Source organism: Pimephales promelas, chromosome 3 (genome assembly GCF_988280905.1).
Source record: "Pimephales promelas chromosome 3, fPimPro1.hap1.1, whole genome shotgun sequence".
Classification (NCBI taxonomy): domain Eukaryota; kingdom Metazoa; phylum Chordata; class Actinopteri; order Cypriniformes; family Leuciscidae; genus Pimephales; species Pimephales promelas.
The window spans coordinates 8,776,096-8,800,737 of NC_142771.1; the positions used below are offsets into that span (position 1 = coordinate 8,776,096).

The following is a 24,642-nucleotide window of genomic DNA, read 5'->3' on the forward strand; positions in this document are numbered from 1 at the left end:
ATAATGCATTGTTTGTCCATATTAACAAACAATTAAAAATATATCTTTTTTTGTGTCACTTTATATCACAATTTTGTATGTAGCGGAAAATGGCGCAGTATATACATAATTTAATAGCATATTTACTGTTTTAAGACATTTATATTAATATTCCTTCCTAAACTACTAGCAAATATAATCAAACGTTTCAATCACCTTCACAAACTTCAGAAGAGAGCTACAAAAATCCCGCCTACCTCAAACGCGCCCAACGCGAGCACGACTTTAACGCCCCAAAGTTCAAGTTCCAACATCCAATCACGACAGTCATTCTTCTCATTTGTATAAAACTGACGCGTTCGCCAGCCAATGGGCGTGCTTGTTCTTCAGGAGGCGGGATATCCGGGCGGTAGTATAAACTGTGGCCTGTTGTCGCGTGTGGTTCGAGACAGCAGTGCTTCTTCATACGTATTCCTTGCGCACCGTCACCTACAGGTAATGTAAGATGATTTCTCAATGAAACCTAGTACGGATTTTCCTAATAACTTTATTTATTATACATATAGCCCTGTATGTTTTATGCAACAGTGAAGTTTGTTATGAGATCGACGCGCTATGTCATTAGCTCGTTAGCTGCGCGTGCTAACAACAGCGCACGATAGGAATTAGAGCGCGTGCGCGAATTTGTTTTCTGTTGTTATAATATATCTCGTTTTTTCGCGGCTTCGGTGCTGGTAAACTGCATTTAACATAAGCCCGTGTGTGAAATTTAGTTTATTTTATTTTTTTTGCGTCTCCGTCATTAACATAATTTACGTTACTAGTAAACGCCGCTTTATTGTCCGCCGCCCGTTCGCGACGAAACGTTCGTTACAGGAGTTTCACATCTAGACTAATGCGAATTTCTCTTTTGCTCGTGATCGCTTTGAATATTGACTTTTAATTTCGTATGAAAGCGTCACAACATTGACGCGTATGGTTAAGGGGCCCGGTCCAATTTCACTGAACTCGCTGCGTAGTAACAATAGGTACCACGATGTTTATTTTGCTCTGCTTTGACTCAATTTGTCTATGAACCATGTACTCCGTTAATAAAAGATATGAGTTGCACTTTATTTTAATGTGACGTTGTTCCTGTTTACTTGCTCAAGTACGTACAGTTTATGGATTAAGGGTTACTATACTAATTATTACTATAGTAACGTTAGTCACACCTAATTACTAAACTGTGTACTTATTAAGAGTTATTGTTTAGGGTTTGTTACATTTAATTATGCATAACTGTTATTACTATAAGAGTTACATGTTTTTGTTATAGTATAATGTGTAACTACGTCACCTCAAAATGTACTAGTGTTACCAAAATATGTTCCATGAGCATTTGGTCCAATTAAGCTATGAAAACATTATTTGTGAAACGCCCAGTTGTGTACGTTCCTGGCTCAATAGTGATCAGGCTGGTTTGTTTATGTGGTTCTTCTGTCCTGTGGGTTTATTTTGGCTTAATTTCATGGCGTAGTTGAATTGATAGCAACTTTTTCTAACTGTTCTCCATGCGTTTCCTAATGGCTCGCGCCTTTTGACCCAGGAACGTGTGAATCTGGTTCAGGTGTGATTTTAAATGCCCTGCTGCTTTATAATTGGGTCTTCTCACTGCTTTTGTCTCCAGAATGGCTGAGAATGATGTTGAAAACGAGCTGCTGGATTATGAAGAGGACGAGGAGCCTCAAGGAGCCCCGGAGAGCGTCACTCCTGTGGGCAAGAAGGAGGTGAAGGGCTCGTACGTCTCCATCCACAGCTCGGGCTTCAGGGACTTTCTGCTCAAGCCGGAGCTGCTGAGGGCCATTGTTGACTGCGGGTTCGAGCATCCGTCTGAAGGTCAGGCACACGCTACTTATGGCTGGCTAGATGAGCAAGCGCTTGATTCGATTTTGATTCCCGCTTCGACTCGATGAATATAGATTTTAAAGAAATCCCATAGCTATAATAAAGTCAACAAATTTACAAGTGGATCATAAATAAATGAAGAGCAGCAAACCTCTATATTAAACTCTTTTGATGCCAGGTGAATTGATGCTGACAGTCGCATGCCTTGATCAAACAGGATCTGTTTATATTATGTTTTAAGATAAAACACGCATAAAATATCTCTGCATTAGCTGTAACATGGAGGCTGCAAGCCTGTGACCAGTGGAGGAAAACTAATACTGGCTTTTATTTTCATATCGTCACTGTGAAGCTGCTTTGATACAATCTGTATTGTTAAAAGCGCTATATAAATAACGATGACTTGATGGGTGATTGTTGGATAAATACGGGAAAAAAATAGGTTTGTTGCCTTTAAGAATCCATTTTGAATCGACTACATTTTTAAAGAACGATCAGTGTTTCCTCTACATTCATTCTCCCGTGGCGGGCCGCCACACTTAAAATCCTCCCGCCACGGCTGCAGCTTCTCAGTGACGTCCGATATTCTGCATAGTATTATGTTATTTTGTTAAGCCCCACTAAAGGCATAAAAAACTTTGTAAAGCACAATCAAGTTTTCACCCTATATTCCAAGACTTCTAAAGTCATTGCATAATGTGTAATTTTAGTCGCTAAGTTAAAGTTAACGGAAAGTCATCTCGCCTCAGTCATTCTCCATTCAGAATTCACACAGCGCGTCGCGTTCGTTTGCGACACGACGACACTCTCTTCAAGGTCAATATTCCCATTATTATACTTCATTTGTAGATAAAGCATAAAGGTCTATGGTTTTCATAAAATGACTTTATCTTGCTGGAGTGGAGTTTATTGCCCATACCTTTCACATTCCCTTTATGTAAGATTACAGCATGGAGTCGAGAGAGTGCTATTGTTCTTCATGCGCACTGAAATTTAAAACTGTTAAAAGAAAAGGCTCAAAAAACTGTTGCATATAGAATACACTAAGCATTGGTGCTGCACGATTAATCATATCGCAATCGTAATAGCGATCTCAAACCTATGCAATTATATAACGCAAAATGCCGCGATTTTATATGAAATAAACAAATTAGGGCTATTAACGCAGCATCTCTTCTTTTTTATCATCCTTTGACTAGTGTTACACGATCCTGTTCTTATTCGTGCAAATGCCTTTTCGCATTTTGCACGACAAGAACTGAAAAGCTGCCTGTGAATGCCCTAAATGAGACTCGCAGAAAGACGCGCGCCATAATGCGCATGCACTGACGCGTGCCAGATTACAGTTCTCTTTCGAGCTTGAACGAACAATAACACACACAATTATGCCAAAATGTCGTTTTGTCGAATATCTTCATAACGTAAGAAAAGTCTTAAGGACGAAAGGAGTTGTGCTATGAGGCGCATGTGAGATCCGCGTCTCGGCAACGGGTGCTCTTAAAGGGCCAGCAGCGAATAAGCGTTCTGTCAGTAAAGTTAAAAGAATAAAGGGAAATTAGAAAATTACTCACTGATCTTGACTAAAGAACTTTTGTAGCTTTAATAAGGATTATTCTATATATAATTTATAATTCATGCAGCACATACTGTTTGATAACTTTATTCAATTTCTGTATCCTACCTGTTTAGACAGGAAGGGCACAGGTAAATATGGTTTTTATTATGGGTTTATGTGGGGATTGTTTGAAGTTCACTTAATTTAAAATTTGTTAAATTTTTTTTTTTAGCCTAATAATTTTTTTAAAAAAGTTGATAGCTTTCACTGTAATGATGGTTTGGTTGATGGTTTATTGATCATTATAGGTGTTATCAATCATTTAGCTGTTGTCTGTAGTTTGAGTTGAGAAATAAACATTAATACACAGAATGATCACTAATCTGTGTGTGCATTTTACTTTAGAACCAAGCAAGTTGGACTCATGAAACCATTTTATTATATCGGAATCGCATATCACAATTGCAATATTGACCTCAGTAATTGCAATGGCAATATGACATTTTCCCCAAATCGTCCAGCCCTACTAAGCATATTATAGATATAATCCCTTCGCTATGTTCTTTTCAATGTGAAGCATTGCTTGCTGTGACTTGGTGTTGCTTCAAGTGCATCATTCTGCACGCGGGATGCGCATGATCGATTATAATACTTTGGGGAGACAAGGCCCCCCCCCCCCCCCCCCACCGGGGAAATGGGCCTGCCCCCACAGCTTGGAAAAATCCTAGAGGAAACACTGACGATTAATCGGACAATATTTTGCCCATGGATGTGCATGTTGATTATCCCGGCGAGTAAACGTGGTGTTTGTGTTTTTAGTGCAGCACGAGTGCATCCCGCAGGCCATCCTCGGCATGGATATCTTGTGTCAGGCCAAGTCCGGTATGGGCAAGACGGCCGTGTTTGTGCTCGCCACCCTACAGCAGATCGAGCCGGTGGAAGGACAGGTTAGTGTGTGTGTGTGTTACACTTCTGTTTACGCATCAAACAATAGCACTCAGGGGTTTGAAGTCACTAACTCGGGGAGCTGATTTAAATTGTATGAAACATTTCAATTAAAATACTCATAATTATAATTTTCTCTTTTAAAGACTCATTAGGAACAAAAAGTCTGCATAACATGAACTTTAATTGACATCATATTACTGTGAACATGTGACTAACTTTGATTTCATATTTAAATGCAACAAGTTAATAAATCACAAATTGTGTAAATTGAAATTTAAAATTAGTTTTAAAATATTACATAGAAATGTTTTTGTCTGCCTGCATCTTGTGAGTTAATTATTTAAATATTTAGTCTTTACAATACATTTTTAAAAATGTTCATTTAATTGACAATGTGTTCATTTATTAAAATTAATTAAAGAGATCGTTAATAATAATTGAAGCAGTCTTTAACTTTGATTTGAAGGTCCTTTTAACAAATAGTCGATGTTTTTAATTTTGTTTTAATGACTATACTTGGGTATGAGTTTGAAATCATTAACTCAAGAGTCTCACAGACTGGTGTTTGTGAGCTGATTATTAAAGTTTTTTTTTCTGCGTAACTAACATTAATTGACATAATAGTTGTGAACATGTGACTGTTGAATTATTTCAAGTTAATCATTTTTAAAATGAAACTTGGTGAATATGTAAATGCTTATGTAAAATTAGTTTTTTTTTTTTTTAATTGCATTTGAAAGTTAATTATTGAAATATTAAGTCAATGCCAAATTAAAACTACATCTTATAATTGTTTTGATTGTATTTAATTTATTAAAACACATTTAAAAAGAGAACCTTGAACACGTCTAATAATTGAAGGATTCTTTTTAACTTTGTTGATTTTAAGTCTTTTTAATATTCAATTTTGTTTTTAGTTGTTTATGAATTTCATGCGACCAATCAACAAATTGATTATTTGTTGTGTTTATAATTAAAATATTAATGGAATCGGTCATTTAAAAGTGATCTAAAATGTATATATTAGGGCTGGGTAATAAATATCGATTTCTGGATATTAATCGATTCTCGTTTTTACGAATCGATATCGATTCTTAAATCTCAAGAATCGATTAGTCATCCTGTTTCATTTGAATAAATGGGACATTGTATTGCGGCTGCACGCATCCTAAAAAATCACAATAATCTTTGTCCTTTGTTACTATTAAAATGAAACAAAGTCTCAATTTTCAAATTATGTCCATTTTCTTTAGAAATTCAGAAACATAATAGAGTTTTGGCGCTGTGGCGTGAGATCGCTCTGGCGCAGCTCAAGAGAAGCAGCAGCGCTGATCTCTCTTCCAGCTTTATCCAACCACTATTCAACCAGAAAGAAGTCATATAACCATTCCAATAACTCCGAAGCTGTTCAGTTCAGCTAAAAAACCTGCATAGTTCCCCTTTAAATATGGTCGGAAAAATCTGTAGTGAGGTCTGGAAATTTGAATCTGGAAAAGTATGGAATTTTGAAATGGAAATTGTGTGTGTGTGTGTGTATATATATATATATATATATATATATATATATATATATTTTTTTTTTTTTTTTAATATTATATATTAATATTTATTTATTTACCACTTTTTGGCCACTATTGACTTCCATAGTAGGGAAAGGAGTATTTTGTGAGTCCATGGTGGCCAAAAAGTGTTTGACAAGTTGGTTAACATTTCACTATTCAGCAGTCATTAATGCTGGTGTTCAAGTGGCCCTAATTACTGCTCACAAGTGTGTAACTTGCAAAACTCGAGACCGTTGTTGGTTAATGAAACTGAGCTGATTGTGTTTCCTGTGGTGCAGGTGTCGGTGCTGGTCATGTGTCACACGCGTGAGCTGGCCTTTCAGATCAGCAAGGAGTACGAGCGCTTCTCCAAGTACATGCCCACGGTCAAGGTGGCCGTGTTCTTCGGCGGCATGTCCATCAAGAAGGACGAGGACGTCCTGAAGAAGAGCTGCCCTCACATCGTGGTGGGGACGCCGGGCCGAATCCTCGCGCTGGTGCGCAACAAAACCCTCAACCTGAAGAACGTCAAGCACTTCGTCCTGGACGAGTGTGACAAGATGCTGGAGCAGCTCGGTGAGCGTCTGGAGGAAGTGCGCTTGAGGTGTGTGTGTCGAACGGAGCCTGTGGCGATTCTCATGTGTGTGTTTCTGTGTCAGATATGAGGCGTGACGTACAGGACATCTTCAGACTGACGCCTCATGAGAAGCAGTGCATGATGTTCAGCGCCACCCTCAGCAAAGAGATCCGGCCCGTCTGCCGCAAGTTCATGCAGGACGTGAGTGACGTCTGTCCGCTTTAGTGAGGTTACTTTTTGTGATCTCTTATGTTTGCACAATTTTCTACCTTCAAATGTTGTTGTTTTTGTGTCCATAAAGTTTAAGCATGTTATAATATTGCCTTGGAAATGAGCTGAAATAAGTACTATTTCTTATATTCGTTTTAGTAACACTCAAAAAAATAATCTGTTGAACGAACTTAATTAAATTAAGGAAAGGTTTTCCACGAAATTGAGTTACATTTTTCCAACAAATTCAAATTATTTTGAAATAATTTGTTGTATGAATTTAGTCATTCCTACTAGATAAAGTTTTGTCAGGTTAACTACATTTAGCACCAACATTATAATTTTAGTTATTATGGTCACTTCTAATGATGGACACTTCTAGTGTTCAATTGAATTAAACAATTTTTTTACATGGTAATATTATATTACTTGTGCAGGACTGTGAGTGAGGTTTACACATAGTACGTACTGAGTACCCACAGCCTGAACAGGAGGTTTAAAGCACATATAGTGTAATATTGAGTCTGAACACAATACTGACCCAAACACAGTCACCACTCTTCTGCATAATGGTTGCCACAAAATTCAAACACTAACATTAACATCTTTCCATTTACTGAAAAACACATAAAATAACACTTTTTCCATAAATTGACCCTCTCAATGCAGTCCCTTGCAAAGCATGCTGGGAACTACAGATCCACTGCCCAGTTAGATGTCAACAACAATGATTCATGTAGATTTCACACAAATGAATTGGGTTGATTGAACACAATTAAATTAAGTTGTGACGATATTAAACGATCACGTTACTTTTGCTTATTTTAATTAGTTATTTTAACAAGAGGCCAAAATTCATTTTTTTTAATGACATCCGTTTAAGACGAACGAAAAATATTCATGTTGACTCAATAAAAAAAAATTGGTAAACCAAGTTTTTAAAAGATTACATTGATTACATTTAATGAAATTAAAGTCGTATATGCTCATTTTAATTAATGAAATTGAACAAATCATTTTTTTTTGTGTAATATAACTATTAACTTTATGGACACAAAACTAACCAACTCAAGTTTGTAATATTAGTACTGAAAACGATTAAAATAAATGTTGCCTTGGAAATTGGCTGGAAATTAACTGTAAGCCACGGCTTCACAGGGTTTGTTACTAAATGGTTAGTCCATAAAAACATTTATTTTAATATTTGATGCAACAAGTTCACAGTTGTACGTGTAGAGTATTCTACAGTAGGCATGGGCGGTATCCAAATTTTCATACCGTCAAACCTCCTCCCTATTTTACCGCGGTTTTTGTTTTGTTTAAAAGTATAGACATTTCAAGCTTACATATATATACACACTTCTCAGATCATTAAGACATGTATCTTATATGCCGAGTTTCAGTTCATGTATAAATCGCGCTTTAGTCACGCGTCGGCGCGTGTCCTGATTACTATCTTTGCTTTTTATTTATTAGCCTAATCCAGGCAATTCGTTGATGAAAAAAAAATATAAATGAAGAGGCAATTTATTCAAAACGAAATTCGTTTTAAAGCAAGGCTTTGTACAAAACAAAACGTAAAGTGGTCATAATCATGTCTGACTGACCCAACGTGTTTTCTATGTCAATTGCTGCAAAGAAAAAGATTGCATGCAAACTCGCATCTTCGCGGTAGTGAACGCGAATAAAGAGTAATGCACACTTCCTAACATAAGCAGAGAGCAGCCAATTTCTTTTAGATTGTTAAAGAAGACATTTCAAGCTTACTATATATATACTGTACACTTCTCAGATCTTGTTTCTTATATGCGAGGTTCAGTTCATGTACTATGAGTCGCGCTCCAGTCACGCGCCGGCGCTTGTCCTGATCACTAGGCTATATTTGCTTATTATTAATTAATCCAGGCAATTCGTTGATGAAAAAAAAATTAAAATGAAGATGCAATTTATTCAAAACGAAATTCATTTTAAAGAAAGGATTTCTACAAAACAAAACGTAATAAGTGGTCATAATCATGTCTGACTGACCCATTCCAAATGTTTTCCGATATTGCGCATTTTATGATCTTATCTTAGTCATCTCATGAAGTTCCCTTTTCATAAAATCAACATACATAGAAAAACATCATATTATTAAAAAAATATGAAAGGAATACGTTTTTTTTTTTCAAACCTAGCTTATATTTAAGCGTCACACGATCGTCCCGCTGTAGACTACATGCATGTGGCGTGCATGTGGTGGTGGGGCACAATTTTCAAATAATAATCGAATAATACCAGGCAATCTTTAAATATTATTTTTGCATGAAATGCCCATCCCTGCCAAACTGCAGAAGTCGTGTTCTTCTTCGAGACCAAGTCACTGGGTGCGCAACTTGCAATCTTTGCCCTCTCTCCCCCACTCTCTCGTCACCACACTGTCACGTCATGAGAACCAGATATAAGCATTTTAGCCATTAAATAAATTGTATTTAAAACATTGCACTTATATAGGAGACAAGGATTCCTTGTCTCCTATTTAAGTGCATTGTTTTTTTTTCTGACGGTGTGACGATATTGATATTACCGTAATACCGCCCAAGCCTATTCTACAGTGACTTTAAATGCGACTCAGCCAATCAGAACCAGGGACCGCAAGTATCCATTTTATTTTAACTGAATCAAGGAAACATTCACCATATGTGAAGTAAAGCTCACAAATGTAATAGTACCATTATTGTTAATCATGCCTTAACTAACAATGAGCAAAACATTTGTTGCGGTATTAATGTTATTAAAAATATTAAACTAGTATATAAGATAACATGCCATTATAACTAGAGCCAGACCGATATTATCGGCCGATATTAGGCATTTTTCAAACTATCGGCATCAGCAGTTATAATGACCGATAAATGAATATTTCAAAAATAAAAACGGACGAAACACGCTTGAACCATGTCATGAGTGTTGGAGTTGTATAGTTTGTCCACCAGAGGGCACTCTACACCGTTCCTGTCGGCAACACTCATTGAGTTGGTCACGATACATACTGCTTGAATAACAATTAAAAGAACATCCCCATCAGTTCTCTTAACTCAAATAAGCATGACAACATTTGTGACTAATCATCTCCAGTTTAAAAAAATAAATAAATAAAATATCGGCCGATATATCGGATTTTAAAACCCCAAAAATATTTGTATCGGTATCGGCCTTTAAAATCCTTCTAATTATAACCACAATTTGTTTTCTTGTATTTTAAGAATTGAGCCCTTTTGTGTGCAGTAGCAGCGTTTAATAAGTTGTCCGGCTGTATTTGTCGCGTATGATTGTTATTGCTTGAGACCAGGTGCTCTTCGCTCGTCGTAGTCTGAAGTGTTGTGGTGTGTGTTCAGCCGATGGAGGTGTTTGTGGACGACGAGACGAAGCTGACCCTTCACGGCCTGCAGCAGTACTACTGCAAACTGAAGGACAGCGAGAAGAACCGCAAGCTCTTCGACCTGCTCGACGTCCTGGAGTTCAACCAGGTGAGCGCTGGGCCAGTCTTCACATGTGTTCATCTAGCAGACACTTCTGATTTCTTGGTTTGTGTCAGAAGTGTTGAGGTTTGTTCTTGAGGGTGATTCTGTGTTTGTCCTGCAGGTGGTGATCTTCGTGAAGTCTGTTCAGCGCTGTGTGGCTCTTTCACAGTTACTAGTGGAGCAGAACTTCCCCGCCATCGCCATCCACAGAGGAATGGCTCAGGAAGAGAGGTGTGTGTGCTTTGTGGTTATTGATGCATGAAACCAGAGATTCTCAAGCGTTTGACAGCCCAAACGTCTTTAAAAAAGTAGATATTTCAATTTAACAATGAACTTAAAAAATTAAGTTGCGTTTACATGTAATAAACAAATGAAAACAAACAATACAAGAAATGCATTTTTTTTTTGGTTTGTGGGTTATAATATAATTTCAAAACACTCAATTTTTTGTTTTTATTTATTGTTAAAATTTAACTTTTTATATATATATATATATATATATATATAAAGAAAAGGGCTTTTGGTGTGTAGTATAACTTGTATATTAATTTTCATTTGAAAACAGTATATTGTAACCCACGACAATAAATTAATCTTGATGTTGACAAGTTATTTTACATTTGTATATATTGAATAACAGTTCTGTTTATTTTTTTAATTGATACAAAAGGTGTGGACTCCAACCATGGACATTTGATACTTTGGCATTAACATTTATATAATCTATATAAATAATTTTAATGTACATTTATATAATCTATATAAATAATTTTGAATGCCAAAGTATCAAATGTCCATGTTTGGTGTCCACAGAGCCTCATTGTCGGTCTCTTTTCCTTCATGGCAAACTCTTTAAGAACCATACATTAAATTTAATGTCTTTTGTTTTATGTAAGAAGTGTTTATTTATTTTGCTTTTAACTCCTGAACCCCAGTTTTCTGAAATCCTTGTTTTAAAGTCAGTTCTGAAAGACACACAACACATGCAATTAATGCCTCGACTTGTTTAATTGCTCTTTATAGAATTATTGCTCACTTGCTATTACAGAAATATCCATTTACACAAGCTTGTTTTTTTTGTTTTTTTTTTCAGCAGCAATTCCTGAACTATTTCCTAATACGTTTGTGATCGGCCCTCCTTCAGTGAGGTTAAAATGCGAGTGTTGCAATGACGTTTAGCTCCTTTAATGAGATGAACCACTCAGTTCAGAGCTTGTAAACGTGAGGGACTCTATACGGACTGGATGTTTAAAGGCTTCTGTTTGAATCTCTGCTCGCAGGTTGTCTCGGTATCAGCAGTTCAAAGACTTCCAGCGGAGGATCCTAGTGGCCACGAATCTGTTCGGTCGAGGAATGGATATCGAGAGGGTCAACATCGTCTTCAACTACGACATGCCCGAGGACTCCGACACATACCTCCACAGGGTACGAATGCAAAAGCGTGCATCAATGCTTCAGATCTCTGGAGGCCCGCGTCTCACACACTCTCGTCTCGTTCTCAGGTGGCTCGTGCCGGCCGCTTCGGCACCAAGGGTTTGGCCGTCACGTTCGTGTCAGATGAAACCGATGCCAAAATCCTGAACGACGTGCAGGACCGATTTGAGGTCAACGTGGCCGAGTTACCCGAGGAGATCGACATTTCCACTTACAGTGAGTCTTCGGTCTTGTGCGTTTTGAGCATGAAGGAATGAACCCTGATAATATCGGCTTGCAAATTGAATGCAACCTGAGCGGTGTGATGAATTGATAACCGTAATATTGGCGGTCGCTAAAGCGAGGCTATAGTTAATTGGATATTTTGAGGTTATTGGTATTGTTGGTTTCCCAGAATAATGATTTTATTCAGTGAATCGCTCAAATTTAAGTGTTAAACTAGATTAAAGACCAAGCTGTTGTCCTAGATATTGGGGTCACTGGTTTAACTTTCTCAGTTTTAACTCGTTTCATCATTAGCAAGTGCTTTTGAATTACTCAAACCCTCATAAGTACAGAAACTGGTTGAAAGAATGTGGTGTTTTGCATTTGAATTGACGTTCATCTGTTTATCTCTTTCTCTGTGCAGTTGAACAGTCCAGATGAAGGTCTTGGCGTTTCCAGAACCGCAGATGTTGGTTTGCGGCAGGACGACAAACCTCTGTTTTTAAAGCCTCCTTTTTACCTCAAACCCACTGTTGTTTTTACGGCTTCTCGTCAGAGGATCAGGCGATATGTCTGTTTTGATTTGTCAAAATCATGTCTTTGTTTTGGGTTTTAATGAAATTAAAACTTTTTATATACCACACCTTGGCTGGCTGGGTTTGTCTTCTGGAGTGTTTTTTTTTTTTTTTTAATTTTATTTTTTTTATTGGGTTTCCAAGTTTCTTTAGTACATGTTTCTAGTAATGCCTTGCTCTGAAATATTTTATCTGGATGTTGTGAAACTTGCAGGCCAGTGTCATAACCTCCATTTATTTGAGGTTAACTGATTGTTTTACTCCAGTTAATTGTATGTGGGTCAGGTCAACCCAAAATAAAAACAAAGTTTTTGCAAAGAAAATGAACCTTTCTTCTTTCCAAAGAGTCTTTGTAAAGTGTACCAACAGGCTGATTTCAAATGTCCATCCTCATTGGTTTACTCTGGACTACTCTTAAAATTTTTATAGAATATTTACATGTATTCATATTTATTATGGTGACCATAACATGCAGCTTTTTTTTCACGTAAAATAGTTTCTTTAATAGCTCTTGTTCACTTTAACTTTTTTTGAAAATGTAAAGAGGATATGCAAACTAAAAAAAAAAAACTACTATTATTATACTTGGTCTGCAATATAACAAATTAGAACAAATAATCACGTCTCTGCTGTGAGTTTTTACAAGCCAGTTTATTTGATACATGGTGAGTGGTTGTCCTCTCTTCAGAGGTAAAACACAAACGAGAGGAACTTCCTAGCAAGACCTTGGCGTCTTGTTTTCAAAGTGTGTAACATGATGGATGTGGTACTTAAGAAAGCATTAATCAAATATTGGCTACTCCGTCAGTTCATTTGATGATTATATAAATCATAAAGATTTCTTTTTTTACAAAATACATTTTGATAAAAGCATACAAACATCAGCTAAAATCAGATCGATTGCAATGGGCTATATGCACGCATAACTTCCGCATTTGACGCAAGGATGCTCGTCCATTTCCGGTTGTGGAGATTAAAGAGGAAAAGCGAGGAAAAACGGGATTATGGCAGAGTGAGTCTTCAAAATTTACTGTACTCCCATCTTTGAAACAAAACGTACATACGTTTAGATGTAATTTTATATATAGTTATGTTTATTTAATATAATTTTAAAAAGAAGCATAAACACAAGGGGTGTCTGTTTTATCTGTTTTTGTGACTAACGTTTCTTTAGTATAACCATGGAGTATAAAATTCAATATAAATTCTCGGTATTGCATTGGACTCAACGATCGGCGGAAGTTATCGATCATCCTTACATCTTCACCGGAAATACCGCCGTGCATAGAGCCCATAATGCTTTGTTTACAATCGTCTACAACTTGACGATAAACCATACGATGCATTGCAGAAATTAACCAGATAGTTGCACCTCCGTCATTTGAATCATGTTCAACAATATTTCTGTGGGTTAACCATACACTGTATAAAACAAGTGGTTAACATGTGATTAACTTTACCTTATTATGCAAAATCTGCGAGGAAATATGTTGCCATTCACGAACGCATTCCTGACTGGATTGTGCCCGCGAAAATTCGCTGAACTGTAAGTGTTACGCACCATGATAACTTGTGCAAATTAATTGATTCGACGAGGCAATTAATATAGTTCATTTACACGAAACAACAGAAAGCCGTTCAATTTCATCACTTTACATATGGTAGCTTTTGTTGTTGTCACCAATTTTATGCAGTTCATTCAGTCAGCAGCTTTTTCCACAACGTCATGCTGCTGAAACGAACATTTTTTTTTTTGTAATTAATTGAGGTACACGTTTATGATTGGGAAACATATCTTAGCAAAAAAGATCACAATCATTCTATGACAACATGGCTTCTCTTTTTCTCATGAGTTTGGATATTTGTGTCTCAAAGCCTGTACAAACTCTTGTTCTTCAGGGCAAACGGCACAACGTCACCTCCGTCAGTTCATACACCAATGCCAGGCAAAAAATAGAGACCACTGCTTCATAAAACACACTGACAACAGTGCCGTTTGCACGAGGCTCTGCCATCACGTGGTAGATTAAAGACCAGACTAGAGCAGCGTTTGAGAGAACCGTCCCACCCATTACTTTCAAATTACATGTTTACATCAGATGCTGGTGATTTAAACATATTTTTATTGCAAACCAGAGGGTTACTGGGTTTCTTTCTGCCCCCATAGAACAGGATTGTAATTAGCTGGGAGCAGAGGAGCCGACGTTTTGACGCCAGGGAGCTGCGGCGCTTGGCATGTATCCCTCGGAGTGTTGGTGGAGTCATGCGCTCACTAAATGGCTCAGCGTCGAGTCCACAAGCAGCCGAGCCAAAGCTTAAAACGACTTCCCGTCGAGTTTCCCTTGTATTTGCCGGCAGTTCTTTGAACGTCAAGGCAAAGCAATCACTACAAAAAGAAGTAAAGCCCAGCCCTTGTGAAGCTGAGAGTCTGTCCCACCATGTTTAAGTGTCTGATCTTGTTTTTTTGTTTGTTTTAATTCTCCAAACCTGCTTAAAGTCTCATTTAGATTGTGCAGGTGCTCCATAATGCATCACTGTTCATGGTGAGGACCAGAAAAATCCATTTGTATTTGTATATATTCACGACAAGGGACACGTCCCGTCCTGGATCCTCAGGGAAAGCGCATCTATTCTAAGGCTCTTGGTACAAGGGATCGGACCTTTTTTTCCACGTGGATTGGCGTTATAATGAGGCGTCTACACTTGGAAACGCTACTCTATTGGACGGGGAAGGACAAAGGGGCAGGTCTTCAGAGGAACGATCCGTTAATCGATGAACTTGTGCATGTCCCCGTAGAGCCAGCGCTGGGGCGGGAGCGCAGCGTCGTTCAGGTGCCCGCATTCGTCGTTGCACTTGCAGGACTGCACGAACATGACGGCCCTCTCGAAGCGCTCGCCGTCGGGACAGGCGAAGAGAACGGGGGCCGTTCGGGTGCGGCGGGGGGAGCAGCATCGCCCGTCCAGACACATCCCGCAGTAGTTGGGCCGATAGAGGCGTGTGCTGCGGCAGCCGGCGTAGCGTAGACGCAGAGGCTCGGGAGACTTCTGGGTACGGGAACACTTCCTCCCCTTCTGGTGGACAAACACAATGCAGGTTACACTCACATCTGCATTGGAAAACAAGTGTGCTGTGATGGCTTCAATGGGTTTCATCAGTTTAGCAGCGTGGACTATGTTTTTTTTAAACACCAAGGGCCCGTCCCAATACCCACACTTGTTGTCTTCACACTTGACCACTTTTCCATTTGCATGCAGAGTTTGGCCAATGTTGTGTTTTAAGACTCACACATGGCAAAGACTTACTTTTGTACAACCATTGTTGTATTTTTCTTCCTTCTAATATCGGTTTCCTGATCATTTTTAAAGACAAGCAAGGCTTTAAAAAAATCCTCCAAAATAATCGTGGAGAAGCATTTTGCTTACACACTGTGAAACGTTGCAAGAGCCGCATTTCCATTGCGAGACTGTGCTAGTTACGAATACTAAAACTAGAAAAAGAAGAATTGCAGGGGCAACTAGAATCAAGACGGTAAACAACTATTGGGCTTCCTTTTATACTTTAAGCTGATGTTTATGATTTTGGTTTTGGTCTTCTCCCACAAGAAAGAGCCAAAGGCCAAATAATGATTGCATGGTTTAGATTTATGGATTTAATTTAATTAATGTTTTTAGTTGGTTATTACATGTTTTGTGTTGCTGTAGGTGGTGGACCAAGATACTAGAAAAGAAATGATTTTTTTTTTTTTGCAGTGTATTTTTCTCTTGGGTTCCAGTACAAATATCTGAACATTCTTACACCGAGATACACTTACTTGAGAAGCAAAAATATTTAAAGCTGCAGTCTATAGTTTTTCCTATTTGTCGCCATCTCTGTTCAAAATCTGCCATTGCAGTTATTCACTGAATTATCAACTTTACGTGAGTTGTGATGCGTCACGGCACAGCGCGGATGAATCCGATGTTTTGAGGAGAATGTGCGGCTGTCAGACGGTGTGGATACTGGCATTCACAATCACAGATTATACTTCTTGGAAGTATGACGAACATTATTTCATTGTAAATGTGTTTGATTTGTCCCTCGTTCTTAGCCTAGGAAAACCCAGACAACGTCCGGCAAATTTAGATTTGCTCTGAAAGTTAGTCTGGCAAAGAGGTCATTCAAGCCCATTTCCAATCTGTCGAAATCGCGGCACCAATCAGAAACGTTGGGGCGGGCTTTACACGATGACGACAGCGCTGCCGTCGAACATCGCTCATTCGAATCAGCTTTTGCCTCTGTTTTAAGCGATTTGAACGTTTCCTTTTTGTTAAAATAAACCTAGCAAAGAACACTCGGAGATGTTTCTCCGCCGCTCTACATACGCCAACTCCTTCATCGCTCTGATTGGTTTTAAGTCTACCCGCGACGAACGCTGGTGACGCCCCTCTGGAAATGATTTATCTATGACGCTTTGCCAGACCATAATTCAGTTACAACTGAGAATCGTCTGGTTTTAACCAGGCTACCTTGTTCTGTGTTGTATTGCAAATTAGGACCCCCTCGAAAACGTGATGGTTCATCTCAACGGCTTTATCCTATTCAATAAACTTGTTAGATTGTTTCACTGGAAAATGTCATCCGAACAAGTAACATCCACTTTTGTTCTGACCAACTAATGGAAAAAAAGCATTGCAGTAAATCGCACTGATTAAATTTAACGATCATGTCAAACCGTGCAAATTATACTTTGCTCTCAAATTTTTAATGCTAACAACATTAGCATTGCGTGACTACATTTAATGTGTATAAAGTTTCCATTTCTGTGCAGTGTATTTTCTAATTGTCATACCAACAAATTAATGTTTTTTATTTATTAATTTACCAGGACAATGCATATTAACAACAGTACACCTGTAACATGCCAGAATTAGCCAAGGGCTAGTTTTCATCAGTAGTCCAGTAGCACCCTATAGGGAAAGCATAAAACCTTGGACAATGGACTACAATAAAAGTACAACTGTAGTAGTACAGCACACTTGGCAATAAAGCTCTTTCGGATCATTTTGCTTCTCATGTAATTGTATCTTAATTTAAGAATTTTGAGATATTTCTACTGAAAAAAACAAAACAAGACAACATACTTTTTTTGCAGTGCAAACGTTGTTCAGAAGCTAATTGGTCTCAGTGCTTTGTGAAGCAATGAAGATTTCTTAAAGGTCTTTATGCAGAGATATACTGGTCTGTTTAGCTGGATCTTTACCTTTATAGGCACAGCCACAGAACTACAGGGACGAATGTTGCAGAGTCTGGTTTCCTTCAGCAGTTTGCACTGAGCGTTCTCATTGGTGACCCGAGACGAGACGCCCATCCCACAGCTGCGGGAGCAAGGTGTCCAGCTTGTCGTCTGAGTGACACATTGCCGTCCTGCTTGCTTCCAGGCTAGGGAGAGAGAGAGAGAGAGGGTAAGTTAGTACACAGGCACCATTCACCCAACAGGGAACACTGACGCACAGAGAAAGTGATTAGGGAGCATGTGTGGGACTGGTTCACAAGGATCTACTGGGAAAGAAGCGGCGGGCTGCTAAACACAAACACTCACACAGAAGTGAATCCAGAAGAAACCGCCACAGCTCACATTGGGACTGATTGTTAATTGAACCGAAACCCACACAGAATACATTCTTGCACTCTGCTGCAATACTTTTAATTGTTGGTTTATGTAAACATATTTTAAGCAGACGTCTATGACGACAGCAATATATCTCACATCCTGAGCCAGGGTTATTATATTAAAATAAATAAAATATATATGTAAAAACACTTATTTCATTAAAATAACACCAATAATAATAAAATAAATCTAAAACTGAAATAAAAATAGACAGTTAAAAAAAATGACAAAAACACATAATAAAATGACTAAAACATTAAATAAAATTAAAATGGAAAATGCAAGAATAAATATTTAAAACAACTATAATTGATACTAAAATAACACCCTGAGAGAACATTTAAGAAAAAAAATAAGGCAATTTAAGCCACAGGTGAATAGGGTAAACATGCTAAGGAATAGTTATCACCATACGTGATTAATCACAGATTTTGTTTAAAAAAAAATTCTGAAATGTTTAAATAAACTCATGAGGCATTTTCTAATTAATTAATGTTGCATTAATTCACAAAAAAATCCAGAAGATTAATCTGAACATTAGATAAAGCCAGATTCAAAGTTCTTGTATTATTTTTTTTTTACTTATTAGTGTTAAAGGTTTTTATAGAAGAGATTTTGGAAATCTCTTTTTATCACTCCATAAATCAGAAAATACTGTCAACGGACAGAAGAAAATGAAAATGTATTATGTTTTAGGAATAAAAAACTTGTTGACCAAGGAAACTAGTGCTAGTTACAAAATTTGGGGACCCTCACCTTGCAGGTGTTTTCGACTGCGTGGTTTGTCCCACTTTTGCTGAATGTGCTCCACCTCCGTGAGCTCGTTGCTCAAGGAGTCTTTGGGCTTGTAGGGATACGGCTTGGGCCGGGGCTTCTTGAAGGCGTGCAGGTCCGGGAACAGGTATGGGGGTGGCCGTGGGCGTCTGAACACAGGCGGCAGGACCGAGGACTCGCCGTGACAGTCCACCTTGAGGCAGCACTGGCCCGGGATTTTGACCAGCCGAGGTGCGGGACAGGACGGCGACGCCAGGGGGATATCTGTGGGACACAGGGGCACGCAGCCCACCGCCCCGTCAATACAGGTGCACTGGTGTTTGCAGCCCGCATGGAAGTTCTCTCCGTTCTGATACATCCGGCCGTTATATTCACAAGAGCGACCCTCCAGTTTTGCTGAGAGACAGGAATGGAAAGTAGGAAACTGAAAGTTACATTTCATTCAATCTCTCCAGAACAAGAATTATTGTTGTTGTAATGTAACTAATGTTAACAAATGACACAGTATTATAAAGTCCTACCATTATTAGTACACTGTAAAAATTCATGTCTTTCTTAGGTTACACTTTATTTGAAGGTGTCATTGTTACAGTGTAATTATATATTTAAGTACAACTCCATGTACTTACTATAGGGTTAGGATTAGGTTGAGGGTTAGTTGCCAGAGGTGGAAAGTCCAGGGGTTAGAAAGTAAAAGTCCTGCCATATTTGTATTCCACCCACAGCAAAAACTCCAGTGTTAAATGAACTTTCCTGGGAGTTTATTTGGATCCAGACTCAAGAGTGTTAAAGTTAATGAGATAATTAAGTGTATAGTTGAGTGATGATTGGCCATTATTGAAAACACCTGATGTCACCTGATGAAATCTAGATTTTAGTCACCATTATGGTGGTCAGTGTTTGCTTTAGTTGGGCAGTTGACCTTTAAATGACAGAAATAGAAAAGGTGATCAGATGTTGTCGATCATGTTTAAACATAATAATCATTAGACCTGAATCACTGAACTCATTTAGAGCCTACTCTCTGACTTAAATGTATAATGATCACAACAGTGTCACAATCATTATATAGAATTAGATCTAGATTATTCAATATCAACCAAATTATATCTTAAATGTTGCTCTGATAAATATTTTTTTTCTAGGCACACACAGAGATCAAGATTCAGTGTATGCGTCTCAACAATGGTGACAAACAGAATATTCAATTAGGTAAAGGAAATTACTAAGACAATTCAGATCATAATTTATTCATACTGCAATGCATGATGGGAGCCATGAATGAGTTTTGATTGGTGGCACCCAGAATGCACTGCAACATGCTATATAATTATCACCATTGGTGAAAATCACAAGCTGATTCTTGATGTCTTTGTGTCCAAATAAAATATTTTTTGAATAGAACAACTTTTAAGAAATATTTTGGATAATAATTAAATTACTGAAAATATTATATTGTATTATCAAAAGGTTAAACTTTACAAATAAGTTTTGTGACAAATGATGATTATGTCTAAACATAACCAACACCACCTCGTCAGCTTTTCTCATCCGGCTGTTATAACTCAGGTACAGCAGTCAAACAATAAACTTACATTAACCGGGTCAAGAGCACAAAACAAGCAAACACTGATCACCATAATGGTGACTTTAAAAATGTGACTTTCTCCTTCAGTGATTCTGCTTGTTAACATCAGGTGTCTTCAATAATGGCCAGTCATCAGTCAATTATTCACTCAATTATCTCATTGACTTTAACACTCTTGAGTCTGGATCCAAATAAACTCAAGAAAGTTAATTTAACACTGGAGTTTTTGCTGTGGGTGGAATAAAAATGTGGCCTTTAGATCAGCTTGCAATTGTTTTGATCTCCTAGGGTTCAAGCTTGAGTGATTTGCACTGGATTATTGTGCAGAAAGCAGATGACCTGCACTGAGTGCCAGTACGGGGTTAAACAGAGATGGACACTCTATCCTTTGCTTTTATGAGAGAGGCTCTATGTTTAGGGCAGAGTGGAATTTTGACTTGTTTACAATGTCGTTGAGCGTCAGATAGTCTTTGGGTGTGCTGAGACGCCCCCTCAAACCCCCCTTTAGATCAACTCAAATACCTGCCTTAATATAGCAACTACCCAGTGCACAAAATATGCTCTGTATGAACGGAAATTAATGTGCATGTCTAAATAAAGATAAAACCTGAAGCAGAGGCCGGCCAAACTACACCAGTAACCCCAAATAGAAATAAATTATTTAAAAAAATTAGTCGATATATTAATTGTTCCTGATAGTTATTGAAAGGTTTGGACATAACATGAATGCATTCAAACCTTAGAATAAATAAATGTACACATTTACAATAAATATATTCAGGAATGATACATTTAATGAGCATAAAATTAAAATAGAGTGTTTTAATTTAAATGGATTTTCAGTAAATAAATATAAGTGTATACAAATTATACATAGAAATTATAAATAGAAATTTACATTAATTGGTAGTAGAATTATATTGTGATATATGTACCTATGAAATTGCACATAAATTGATTTTCTTTACATTGTTTAAATACATTATTTTATACATTAATGAAAATACATATAAAAAATAATAAATTTTACACATTGAAAGTATTTTGCTTTACTAATATATATATATATATAAAATGTATACAAGTAAAAAAATTAAACATATATATTGTGATTTTTTTACATGTATAAAATCAAATATTTGTGTGTTTGTGTGTGTTGTTTTGTTTTATTGACTGACCCCGGCATATTCCGTGTATACTGGCCACATCGTTGCCATAGTTACAGTGTAAGCCCTTGTGATGGTCGCAGGGTCTGTGGTCATGGCAGTCGTCGTTCAGCTGAGCGGCACAGACCGTACAGCAGCCGCAGCCGTCGGGCACCGCGCTCACACCCGGCGGGCACACGGCACGCTCACTCGGACACCGGCACACCTTAGGACACCTTGCACAAACCTGCACACACACACACACACACAGGGGGGTTCAGATTGAGCTCGGTGCAACAGAATGATGCAACTACATAAAACTTCTGCATTCATCAATTATCGGTTCTTATTACTCTATGTTAGTAAAAAAAAAAATACATTAATATAATTGTGTGTTGGTTAGTCTGAATTAAATGCATCAGGATCGGTGACAGCTGTGAAATCGAAATCGCCTCTCGTAAAGTTAGGATTCCCGTTCATTTAAATGTAGAAAATATTTGATTTCTTATAAATCTGTATTAGCAAACATCACGATGCATGATAATGCAAATTTTTATACATTTGAATTAATATCATATCAAATTAATTTACAGATATAAAATGTATTTATGATGCTAGCGTTAATAAAAAATGTATTTAAATGAGTGCTGTCAAATCGATTAATTGCATATAACATAAAATTGTTTATATATATATATATACTCTTAGATGCGTTATAATTATTGATACGCTAATGAAAATGTATTTAAATTAATCAAATCGATTAATCGTGATTAAATCCCATCTAACATAAAAGTTTGTTAATATAGTATGCATTTATATATATGTATATATATATAAACATAAACACACATTTATTTTTATATATATTTACATACCCTTAAATTACATGCGATTAATCACGATTAATCGATTTGACAGCACTAATTTAAATGCATAATTTATTTGCCTTATTTATTGTGATATAACTGACGGCTATAATCGCATCTCATTAGAGATGAATCAGGCTGAGTGTGAGTGTTTACCCCTCTGAGTTCTTAAATTTTCTTTAAGTAACTGCATTAGTGTATAGTGTCACAATATACATTTAAATATACCAATGAAAGTGAATTTAAATGTAGAATTCATTTGCATTAGCATATATTGTGATATGGCTGGCTGCTAGAAATTCGATCGGCTCTCGTAAAGTCAAGGTGAAACGGGTTCAAAGGAGTGTTTCCCTGTCCGGGATCCACGTCATTCCGAAGGGTTTTTCCATTGAAGCCAATTTCCATTGGATCACTTCCTAAAGCGCTGCACCTGTTTCCCCGGCATCCCGATGGCTCTGTGAAATACCCAGCCGAGTCCTCCGAGAACGCCCGGCATCTTAAATCCAGAGGAGAGGAGCTCTTGAGTCACTCGAGACCCATGTGTGGATCCGAGATCAAAGCATAAGTCGGGGTCGGTTCTGGAGCCGGGACTAATGGACTGGGATATGAGGCTGGGTTGTTGTGCTTGGGTTATTTTGAGCCTGTGCTGGTCTATTTCTGCTCCACAAGAGCCATGAGGAGGACTCCTGTCTCTCAGGTGTGCAGCTGTCATCCTGCAGATTTTTCGGTTTTATCTGTGACTGTGTTGTAAGAATTTGAATGTGATTTTAGGATTATTTTGCTTTGTTTCAGGTAGCACTGGTCAACTGTTGTTGTATTAATATGTGCTTTATAAATAAATTGGACATTGCACATCGTGTTGCTTTCAGAGAACACGGTCAGTCTGTATCTGCCTCAAACACACACAACTAGACTAATCCAAGTCCAAATGTTTTCTAATTTTGATGGATCACAGACTGTGTCTTCAGTGGGACTTTTAAACTCCCTTTATTTTGCACTATTAATCTTATTATTCATTATTGTGTGAATATTAATATTTTTTATATAAAATAATGTGTGAATTGTTTGTATGTGTAACTAACAATATTCACACAATATTGTTGAAATGTTGAAATGTATATATACACACACACACACATTAATTGCATCTAACATGTAAGTTTTTGTTTATATATATGTATATGCGATTAATGATATGCAAATTGTTTGTTTTATAAAAAAACATACAATTTTATTTTACTATCACACACACACACATATATATGTTTGTGTTTTTATATATATATAAATATATATATATATATGTATATATATATATATTCTTCATTTTATAATGTTTTTCATTAAATGAACTATTGCGGAACACATTAAACTCTTGTGACTTACCGACGTGCAGATGATCAGTCCACACAGCAACAGACACATTAAATCCCTCATCTTCATAATAAACCATTCAATGTCCACGGACGATGTAGTGAAACTGTAACCGGAATAAAACAGGTCAACTCTCACAGACGAGCGTGAATAATCCAGACAGGCGCGTTTATTCCAGCACGATACAGTGAGTCGAGCACAGAAGTTTCTAACACTTGTTTTCACACTGCAGCGAGTCTTTATACGGCTGTGCTGTGATATCATCAGAACGGCCAATCAGAACGCGGCTGTGCGGATACGGTTGTTAAGAGGCGTGGCTTAGCCATCCGGGCCGGTTGTGGGCGTGGCCAGCGATGAATGCAGTCATTCATAAAACTTGTCCATTCCAGAGAAGAGCTGCTGTCTGCTGTTTATTGACTTAAGTTTTAATAAAAATATTATGGATGCTTTAAAGTCTCTTTCACACGCACAGCTCTGTCCGCTGTGTGCTTTGTGCAAGGCAAGATAAATATACTCAGCTGTGTGATGTTTGCAGCATTAATAGAGCAGATTTCCTGCATGAGAAGACTGATGGAGAGATGGGTCAATGAATTAAACAGAAGTCACAGCGAAGCCTGATTCATCACATTCTTTCCTTCGCTTTCTCGCGTTTCAATATTTTTGTGAGTTTTATCAATTTTCAAATTGAATTTAAAAGTACTTGATTGCGATTGTTTACAAACAATATTGCCAAAGCATTTTGCACAATATGCACAAAACAAGTCTTGACAAGAAAAAATACATACAATATAACAATAAAAAAGGACAATAATCAATCAAATATATTGA

The 24,642-nt window shown here is 37.5% G+C and overlaps 2 protein-coding genes across 3 annotated transcripts; one reads left to right on the forward strand and one right to left on the reverse strand.

Moving 5' to 3' along the window:
* The first annotated feature begins 357 nt into the window (after positions 1–357).
* Positions 358–12,481, forward strand: ddx39ab (DExD-box helicase 39Ab). The gene is made up of 10 exons (XM_039687223.2): positions 358–474; positions 1,649–1,857; positions 4,241–4,368; positions 6,210–6,486; positions 6,570–6,688; positions 10,075–10,206; positions 10,322–10,431; positions 11,481–11,625; positions 11,703–11,850; positions 12,263–12,481. The coding sequence occupies exons 2-10, from the start codon at positions 1,650–1,652 to the stop codon at positions 12,277–12,279; spliced, it is 1,284 nt and encodes a 427-aa protein (XP_039543157.1). The 5' UTR covers positions 358–474; position 1,649; the 3' UTR covers positions 12,280–12,481.
* Positions 12,482–13,251: 770 nt separating this feature from the next.
* On the reverse strand, positions 13,252–24,362 carry LOC120490148 (CCN family member 1). Of its 2 annotated transcripts, none has more exons than XM_039687562.2 (5): positions 23,827–24,362; positions 21,605–21,818; positions 18,821–19,234; positions 17,654–17,832; positions 13,252–15,482 (listed from the first exon to the last, which is right to left on the reverse strand). In XM_039687562.2, the coding sequence occupies exons 1-5, from the start codon at positions 24,076–24,078 to the stop codon at positions 15,180–15,182; spliced, it is 1,362 nt and encodes a 453-aa protein (XP_039543496.2). In that variant the 5' UTR covers positions 24,079–24,362; the 3' UTR covers positions 13,252–15,179. The 2 variants fall into 2 exon arrangements, with proteins under 2 accessions (XP_039543496.2, XP_039543495.2); XM_039687561.2 differs by having other exon boundaries at positions 13,252–15,485; positions 23,827–24,239.
* Between the last annotated feature and the right edge of the window lie 280 nt (positions 24,363–24,642).